Source organism: Hipposideros armiger, unplaced genomic scaffold (assembly GCF_001890085.2).
Source record: "Hipposideros armiger isolate ML-2016 unplaced genomic scaffold, ASM189008v1 scaffold_190, whole genome shotgun sequence".
NCBI classification, from domain to species: Eukaryota; Metazoa; Chordata; class Mammalia; order Chiroptera; family Hipposideridae; genus Hipposideros; species Hipposideros armiger.
Window position 1 is genome coordinate 188,318 of NW_017731540.1, and position 10,283 is coordinate 198,600.

General features: G+C 40.4%; 1 protein-coding gene across 2 annotated transcripts in view; it reads right to left on the reverse strand.

Moving 5' to 3' along the window:
• PTH2R (parathyroid hormone 2 receptor) overlaps positions 1-10,069 on the reverse strand; it is a 72,447-nt gene extending 62,378 nt beyond the window's left edge. For both annotated transcript variants that reach the window (XM_019652941.1, XM_019652940.1), the window contains exon 1: positions 9,790-10,069. In XM_019652941.1, coding sequence (XP_019508486.1) covers positions 9,790-9,855 — 66 coding nt within the window. In that variant the 5' untranslated portion in view covers positions 9,856-10,069. The remainder of the gene's footprint in view (positions 1-9,789) is intronic.
• Positions 10,070-10,283: the final 214 nt, after the last annotated feature.

The window sequence follows — 10,283 nt, forward strand, 5'->3', positions numbered from 1 at the left end:
AAAAAAAAAAAAGAAACTGTGGTACATTTACACAGTGAGTATTACTCAGCTATAAAAAAGGAAATCATACCATTTGCAACGATATGGATGAACCTAGAGAACATTATGCTAAGTGAAATAAGTCAGTTGGAGAAAGACAAATACCATATAGTCTCACTTATATGTGGAATCTAAAAAACTGAATAAACGAGTAATATAAACAGAAATAGTGTCAGAGACACAGAGGAAAAACTGATGATTGCTAGATGGGAGGGGGGGTGGGGAGGAGGGAGAAAGGGAAGGGACGAGACAACATAAATTGATAACCACAATATTGCCTCAGGGATAGAAAACACAGTTTGGGAAATATAATCAATAAAGTTGTAAGTATTTCTTAGGGGGCCAGATGGTCTCATGTATTGTTAGGGAGACCACTTCATGGACAGTGTAGAAGCCTGACCAGTGCACTGTACATCTGAAGCTGCCATTGAATAATATTGTATGTCAACTATAATTATATACATATATAGTCATGGGATGTGGAGTATAGTGTGGGAATGGAGTCAATGGAATTGTAATAGATAAGTATGATATCGGGGGTGGGGGAGCAGCAAATGGGGAGGGGGGCTGTCACTTTGTGAGGGGTGAAAAAAATAACTATTGCATCCTTTTGTACACCTGAAACTAATAATAATAAAAATAATTAAAAAAAAGAATATGTGAATCTTCATAATTACAATATTTACATTTACTTCATTTTAAAGTAAACGTGAATCCATAAATTAGATGTATTTAAAAATAAGCACTCTGGAACTTCTACTTCCGGTATGATGGAGTAGATGTATTTTTTTCTATTCCCCCCAGTAAGTACAACTAAAAACTCTGGACAGTATATATAAAATGAACATAAGGCAATTCTGACCAGCAGAGAGCAGAAAGCAGACCAGCTAGGGACCTCAGATCCTGAAAAACAACACGGTGGGAAATTCTCTGGGTTTAACTTGTAACATGTCTCATATATTCCCAACTTGGATTTGTAGAAGCTGGCACCAATAGGCACTGACCAAAAACGAAACAGTCTCAAGAGAACCCTGCCTCTATAGCAAAGAAAGGAAAGGTGCAGCCTGACAAGACAGAAAACTTTTAGACTATAACAGCTTGATCCAAACACCACAGAAAAAACTACAGTCCTACCCCAATCCACCAGCAAAGCTCAGCAGGAGAGCCCAGGCTTCACCTTTGCCAGACTGTAAGGAGGTGCCCCTTACACCCTCTCCAGAGTGGTTTCAGAGCAACGTAGAGAGTGGGCACTTCCACCCACACTGGGCTGTAATGAGGTTCCTCATGGTCCCCCCACCCTGGGTGTCAATAGAGACCATGTGAGGAGCCTGGACTTCCACTCGACCTGACAGTAACAAGCCATCCCTCCATCTCCCCACTGGGGTGGCGTCAGGGAAGACCTAGTGGAGAGTCCAAGTAGCAGCAATGAGGCCACTCCACTGTGGTGTTGGTGAGACCCTATGGGAACAAACTCACGACACCACCTATTAGTAACAAGGAGCTCCTCACCTTGGGTGTCTACAAGAGCTGGCGGGGGAACCTAAACTTCGCCTCCTCTGCACAGTTACAAGGTGAAATTTCTTAGCATGTGTATGTGAATCCTCGGGTAGAGCAGGCTTTGGGAGAATGAGGAAATGTAACACTCATGAGGGCAGGGATTTGGGGTTTTGCATATTTTTTCAGTGAATCCTTTCTCTACCACTTGTCCTTGTTTGCCACACAACTGATGAGGAATGGAATGGATATTGGAGAGACAATAAAAATGCTCATTACCTTCTTCATAAGGTGATTGTGAGGATGAAAAAAAATGCATATAGAGTGCCTAATTAAGTGTTTTTATATAGTAAACACTGTATAAATGTTAACTGCTATTACTGCTATTATCATCAGGTCTATACTTTTATCACCTTCTAAATATATTTGACCAAAATAAACTTACTGATGCAAACAAACAAACAAACAAACAAATAAACAAAAACAAAAACCGCTGAACATGAGAAACCTTGGGCAGAGATCAGGCAGGACTTTCCCAGCTCCAGTTGAGGATCTACCATCTACACTGCACAAATATGGAAGTAAAAGACAGACTAGATACATTAGAAAGAAGAAAAATGAAGAGATACTACAGGACGGGAGGCAGAAATCAGAGACAGAGGCAAAGAACTCATCTCTGTGTTATTGGCAATTATTGGCAATCCTCTAGAGTGGAAGCTTCTTGGAGGACAGGGTCGTGTGTCTTAATCATCTTAAGAGCCTGAACAATAAATATAATACTTAGTAGTGCAATGCAATTTTATTGAATTGAAAATGAAAAGACCTAGGGAAAAGAATTTTAATTTCATTTAATTTAATTGGACAGTACCTCCTATGTTCACAGAAAAGCTTTCCATTTACTCTATACTGTCTGTGCTGGTTTAGCAGCAAGGCGCATTGAGCACATTTATTCTACAAATATTTGCTGAGACCTACCATGGGGACGATACTATCTATAGACACTATGGCAGAAGACAGATACAAAAGAAATCCAAGCAATGGATCTGGCCCTTGGGTAGGTCAGGAGGTACAATATGGTTCTCAGGCACTTACTACACATTTACCTTGAGTGTTAAAAAAAATACAATAGACTCAGAAACAAAATGCCATTACTAATATGTTACCAGTTGGGTGGGAAATAAAAGTATGCTGTGTCTTTCGGATTTTATTTATTTATTTATTTATTTATTTATTTATTTATTTATTTACTTTTTATTTATGTATTTATTTTAGCTGAGCCATCCTTCCACTTGTTGGCAGCTCAGTAGCAGCTCAGCTCAGGCTGGGAATCAAACCAGCGACCCTGTTGCTCAGAGCTCACACTCTTGAGCGAGCTCGGATTGATTTTAAAGGGCATTTTTTATGCTACTGGAAACCCCACATGTCTATTCAAGGGTTCTTCTAGTTTTTAGATATTTCTAAGTTCAATTAATCAACATGAAAAATGTGCTTAAGTTTTGCTTACATGACTGCCAAAAGCTTCTGGGTGTTGTACCTTATGGACTTCAGTCACCTAGGAAATAAGATGCCAGAATCTCTGTTGAAAGGAGAAGTTCCACCTTGGTACTCATTATCTGCATGAGCACCTTTCTGAAGGCAGATTCTCTGCGGTGTAGGCAGAAGATGCAAGTTTAGACATGCCTCATGCCCACAAAAGTGGTTTAAATCATTGTTAAACACAACCTTTGCTCTCAGAAAAATGTATTTTAAAAAATAACTGAAAAACTTGTTCTCATATAAAACATTGCTGCTCTGATTATATAAGTAGGGAAGTGACAAGTAATAGTATGTTACTCTCATTTAGAAAATTTCAGCCAGTTTGCAATTTGATATAAATGGTTTCATAACAGAGAAGCCCAAGTTTACCTTCAGGAACTTGCATTACACATATAAGCCTGTTACAATCTTCTAACACAAATATTTGGCCAAACGGTATTAAACAACATTTTTGTTTGTTCACTAGATATTTTGATTTGTTATCAATCTGTATCTTATTACTAACAAGAATATTTAATTTATTTGCTAATTCAAGTAGCAATGTATAATAACCTTTTACCTATGATCCTGCAAACACTTAACCAATACTTAAGGAGCATCTACTGGGTACCATGACACTGAAGAGAAATGATTAAGAATCAATTCTTGCCTCAAGTAGCCAAATATCTGTAACAGACACTCAGTACAACTAATATGACATGTTAAAAAAATAACATATTATTTATTACTTTAAAATAAAAATTATACATGTTTTCATTCAAAGTTTCTATACTAGACTGACATTTAACAATTTAACAAAATTAGCAATGATGTTACATTAAAAATCTACAGCAAATATCATACTTATTGATAAATCTTTAAAAGCAGTCCTACTGAAGTAATAAATAAGATAAAATGCCTGCAATAATTACTACCATTCAGTGTTATGCTGGGAGTTCTAACTAGTGCAGTACAATAAGACACAAGATAAAAAGAAATAACAGTGCTGTAAAGATTTTGTAGGATACCAGATGGACACTTGTCTTATTAGGAAGACCACTTCATGGACAGTGTAGATGCCTGACCACTGCACTGTACACCTGAAGCTGAATAATAATGAATGTCAACTATAATCTATATCTATCTATCTATATCTATCTATATAGATAGATAGATATAGATATGTATTTCTCCTGAGGTTTACATGTAATCCACACACCAACACAATGAATTTAGCCTTAGGTTATCCCCATTTTGTAAATGAAGAAACTAAGTTTTGGAGATGTTAAGTAACGGCTAAAGAAAAGAGAGATTCCAAATTCAGTTCTGATAACGAAGTCCACGATCTTAACTTAACCATTTGATATAGTTCCCTCTCCTTCCAAAAAGCTATAATCTTTCTTTGAGAATCTATAAAATTCCATCAGCCAATGGAATAACTGCCAAACTCAACACTTAGCCTGCTTGTCAGTTCCTAAGTTAAGAGAGCTGTAGAAACATCGAACCCTCTTAGAGGTGTGCTTTATCAACAGTGTTCTCTCCATCTTCATGACCAGAGAGATAGATGCAGGTTCTATTGCATCATTTATACCCAGGGCAGCCACCTCTGCCCCTTAGAATAGAATGAGCTTTTTAAAATTAAAACTGGAGGAAATAAAGACTTGAGTTCCAAGTGGGATCAAAGAGGATGAATTTTCTCAGAATGAATTAAATACAAATTAGCTTATTGGAACATTCATAGAGAACCTACCACCCAAAGTCACCATGACAATTGTCATGGAGGGTTCCAAATTGTTTATTAGCCCCTTTCCCCTGTGAATTTATAATCCAGAGGTAATCTTATTGAAAACCATTTGCATGCTCTTTTTCAAACAAGTTAGCCAGCCCTTTCAATGCCATTATACTCTCACTGAGAACATTATTCACACATGTGGTTTCAGGTACTCCCTACAAAGTGATGATGCTAAATGCAGAGCTTTTCTCAAGCTCCATAACCCAACACCCCACCTTCTACTAAATACATCACAGGCTCCTCCCCACTCAGCTTATCTAAAAATTTAATTCACCATACATGCCTCAACCATTATTCCTTCCAGTGACTGTGCCTCATAACTATCTCTTGATTCCAATTGCCTCCTTGCATCTCCACTTCTACAAGGACACACCAGTGACTATCAGGATGCCTGAAGCTGCTTTCTGATCAGTTGCTCTGTCTTCAAATGACTTCTTCAAAGGGGGAGATAGATTTTAATCAACTACTCACATTAATAAACTTAAAATTACAACATCTATCAGTACTAGGGATAAATGTTCAACTGGGCTCTGAAGGAGAAACCACAAGGAATAGAAGGAAGAGTGTTGTAGGCAGACAGAATAGCCTTGCAAAAGTCACACACACACACACACACACACACACACACAACACCATTTAAAAGTCTTCTAAATGGAATGTATGAACGTTAGTTTAAAATGCTCTATTTTTCTTCACAAAGAATTGAGGAAGTTCTGAGGAAATGACACCTACTCTCTGTACACTGCCACACCTGGCTTCCATCCATCTTGCTGCTTCTGAGTTCCTGGAGCTGAAGGAACTACCCACAATTAGCACAGTCACAATTAGAAGGCCACCCCCTCAGGGATACAAGGCTTCCCCACAACTGGAAGACAAATGGAAACAGTCCTGGCTGTCAACAGGAAAGAAGAACACACCAACCATTGGATCTACGACATAATAGTGCTTATGGAAATAAGCATAGTATAGAGATAACCAGTAGTCAAGTTTCAGTTTCATTTTGCTAAGGGCAGTCCCCTAGCTTACCATCTTGGAGAAGCCACCAATGTCCCAGTTATGTCCTCATTCTTAAATCCACCGATAATGGCTTATTGGTAATTCCATCTCTTATCACCACAATTCCCAATTAATATGAGAGACTGAGATATAGAATGTAGGTCTACTTGCTTTATTTATTATCTATCCCCTTTTATCTCTATACTCACTCCTACTTCTCCACCTTCCCATATGCAACCATTCATATGAGATATACATACATACACATATATCTTTTATCCAAATTCATTAATATACTATGTATTGCTGTTTTATGGGCATGTATTTGAATATATTTAAATCATATTATATCATCTATCGCATCATTTCCATGCCATATCTTATCTTGTTTTAAAAATCTCATTCATGCTGCTTTGTGTACATGGAACCCACTGCTTTCTATTGTTGCATAATACCCCACTGTGAACACCCATATTGTCCTTAACTCTCTAACACCGGAGAATGATTACAATAACCATTATGGACTTCTGTGAGAAATCCCTTAGGATATATACCCAGGAGAGGATATTGCTGAGACAGAGGGTATGTGTATATGTAATTTAGCTAAGTAGTGCCCAACTGATCTCCATAATGAGGGTCTCAATCTGAGGGGTGGTTTCCAGAGCAGAAGCCAGAGTGTGAATCGTGGTTACTCTACTTGTTAGCTGTGTGACTTGAGAACAATATCTAACATCTCTTAGCCTCATTTTCACATTTATAAAGTGTGAACAATTACAGTGCTCATCTCAAGTTACAATGAGAATCAAATGAGACAATTAAATAATAGGTTAAAATGCTTAGCACAATATTTGGCACTTGGTAAGTAAATAAATATCATCACTGATCATCATTTCTTCCCCACCCAGTAAGAGATTTTGGATTTTCCAGTAGACTCTGCATCTTCACACCAGAAGGTCAATAGAGCTCATCTTCCTCACGGTACAGAGTAAGAATAGAGAGACCAAGTTTCATGCCCTAGGAGGCTGCATGATATCAGAGGAAGACTTTGACCGCAGATTTCTGCATTCCCAGGCTAGTGCTCCTTCTCCTACACCAAAGTGTCCACAACAGTGTTAGGATTCCACGTAAGCAAAAAGGAGTAATAACTAGAAAACAAAACCTGAGCATTGTTATCTGCTCACACCTGGTGCTCTATGGAACTTAAGTACTTCCACTCAAAATGACATGAGTTTCTGGGAATTTTTTCTAGTTGTGGTGATAGATTTGTACTCATTTCCCTGCGCGCACACACACACTGTCTGAGAGCCACACTGATCTGCAGCCATGGAGCATGGAGAAGGTGACTGAATCAGCCCACTCTCAAGCCTAGAAAAACCAGTGTTGCTCCTTGATAATTTTGTAAGGGAAGCAGCCATGCAGGTACACCACTAAGACCGTCCTTCGAGAAAGTACCAGCCATTGGTCTGTAAGGAGTGCGGTTGGCCCACAGCCTCCAGCTGCAGTGCTTTAAAGCATCTGTCTCAGCTTTGCAGCCACGTCTATGATCTTATAAACAACCCCCAGCCAATGACTGAGCACAATGGGAGTACTAGAACCTGTCCACATTATCATCACATGGGACTCTCCTGATGGGCAGCCTTTTCTCCAGAGCTCTTCATGGGGTGGGTCAAGACTTTATCAAATTTGCATCCTGGTCTGAGGCTCTCCTTATCCAATCCTGCTTCTTCACCTTTTTATCTTTCACAGGCATTACCCGCCTCCCCCCCCCCAAAAAAAATAAAGCCTACTGCACGCTGATTCCATTTAAGAGTCCGTTTCCAGGAGGACCCACTGATACAGTGGAGAAAACATCACAGTGGTCCTCATTACCATGTGATAATCTGGCTTTAGGAAATGTGTTACTGTGCTCTGTAATAACACCTGATGCACAAATGAATGAGTTTTCAACTGTGCATCAAGGCAAAGGCAGCATCTTTGCCAACCAAAACCCACAGAGATCTTTAAAACAATTGACAAGTGCTAGTCTATGATATACATTTTGCGATGCAACCCAATGTTTATTAAATATTAAAGAATTATTCTACACAAGCTAATTCTGCTTGGATGTTTTCTCTTTGTTGCTCCATCAATATATTTCTTTAAATGTTTAAATATATGTATGTATTAGCTGGAAACAAAGATGAAGAAATTGAAGATCAGAGAAGGTGTCAACATGCCAATGTAAATCACTTTAACTTTCAGATTTTGTTTAAAATGCAAATATGTAATATATTATCACAAGCTGTCATTTTATACAATTCTTAATCTAGGAACATAAATGGAAGTCAGTTTAAAGCAATGGGTCTCAACCGGGAGCAAGTTTGCCTCCCAAGGGACATTTGGCAATATCTGGAGACATTTTTGGTTGCCACAACTGGGCAGGAGCAGGGGGGATACTACTGGCATCTAGTGGAAAGATTACAGGGATGCTGGAATGCTGCTCAATATCCTACAATGTACAAGACCACACAACAAAGAATTAGATGGCCCAAAATGTCAATAGGGTTTAAAATTGTAGAAAAGAATGCTCAATGACCTGATTGTTTCATTGAAAACTCAAAGTAAAGGAAATATTGTGCCCATAATCCCATAGTGATTTTTTGTTGTTGTACTAATCAGTATCTTCCCGTTTCCTTAGAAAAACGGAATCTAGAACACAGTAAAATCAATGGCTCGAGTTCATTTGCCCCTTATACAGGGGAGCAGTGTTTTTAAGCAGGTTATTCAAATATCTTATGAGACAGAAATGCAGGAAATACATTAGAGCTCACCAGAATTTTGTAACTGTCACCAAATTGTTTCAGGTTTTCTTTTCCATTCAGTCATATTCCTTCTGTTGGTGACTTTTTTTTTAAGTTGGAGCATACCCTACTCTTAAGCATCCATTGCTAATCTTATTAGTCAATGTATAACACACATATTGTTTCATTTTTTCTTTTTCACAGAATAAGTTTACGGAAACATCCTGGTCATGTTAGGTAGAGCCTAGTATTTATCAGGGCACTATTTCCTTTCATTTATGTGGTTATGTAGTTAAAAAACCAGTTGCACTTTTAGAATAACTGAAATTTAAATTGGTCATCTAAGAGCCAAGAGCATAGTATTCAATTTAGGTAGTATCAGTACATAATCAATGCCTGATTTTCTGGGTGAAAGAATTTAAAAGAAAGGGGAGAAAAAAAACAAAAACCACTTGGGGCTTCATTTGATGGTCAAGGTGCGCCCCCTACCGAACAGAAGGAAGAAATAACGTTGATTCAGTTTAAACTCATAGGGCTCTTAAGACTGCTTTACACCCACCACCAGTACATCTGTTTCTAGCTCATCTGAAGATCTGAGTATAAACTCTACATTTTATTTGACAAACAACAACAACAACAACAAATGTGCGGATGAATTGAGACCTACACATTTGAGAGGCTCCATTGTGAAAGATTGCCCAGAAAAATCTCTAACAGTATTAGCAGTACGAAATGACAATTACCACTCATTCTTAACATTAACAACTGAGCTTTATTTAACACGATATATTTTTCCATCTAATCTACTTGCTTTGATGATACGCGATTCCGTATCGAAGAAAGCCAGTTATCCTTTCAGACAGTGGTCACAATCAATCCTAAAAGTTTAAGATCTCAAAAGTGTCTGTAAGTTACCAAGAGACGAAAATAATTTGGATTATTTAAATCGGGACCAAGGAATCTAAAGAAAAGTTCCTTCTCCTCGCAGCCTCGCCCTCCTGATCCAGAGCCCCGGTGCTCCTGAATATCCCCGTTGCAGATGCCCAGATGCTGGTCTGAGCAGTGCCCGCCCCAGGCAGGACTTCACTCACCTAAAGCCTATCTTTGCAGCTCCACTAAACGCCAGTCACACCCTGCCGGGGGAAGCAGGCGCCCTGGGGCTCCGGCTCTTACCTGGGCTCCGGTGAGGACACAGCCGCTGAGCAGCAGCCACCCCCAGACGTGGGGCGACGCCCCCATGCCCGGACCAACCCGAGCGAGGAGCAGGGACCCTCTTCCCGGCGCCCGGGAGAAGCTCCGTACTCTCGACTTGGCGGGCGCGGGGCAAACTTGTGGCCGGGAGCGCGGCGAGCTGGGGCGGCCGGGCCTGGGGCCAGGGGATGCCCGGGGCCGGGCTGTCGACGCCCGCGCGATTCGGATTCCTGTCCTGCAGCGCGGAGGCTGCCCGCTTCGCCCGGTTTTGCGGAGAGAGCCGCCCGCGTCCTGCCCTTGACTCGCGGCCCTCGGCCGCCGGCGGGGAGGGGCGGCCCCCGCGCCCCCTGCAGGAGCGGCGGGAAGGCGCTCGCGCTACCTCGAGTCTGCGTCCCGAAGCCCAGGGGACCCGAGGGCAACGGAGCCAGTTCGCGGCTGCCGCCGCCTCCAGTTCACACCACCTCTGCTTTCGTCCA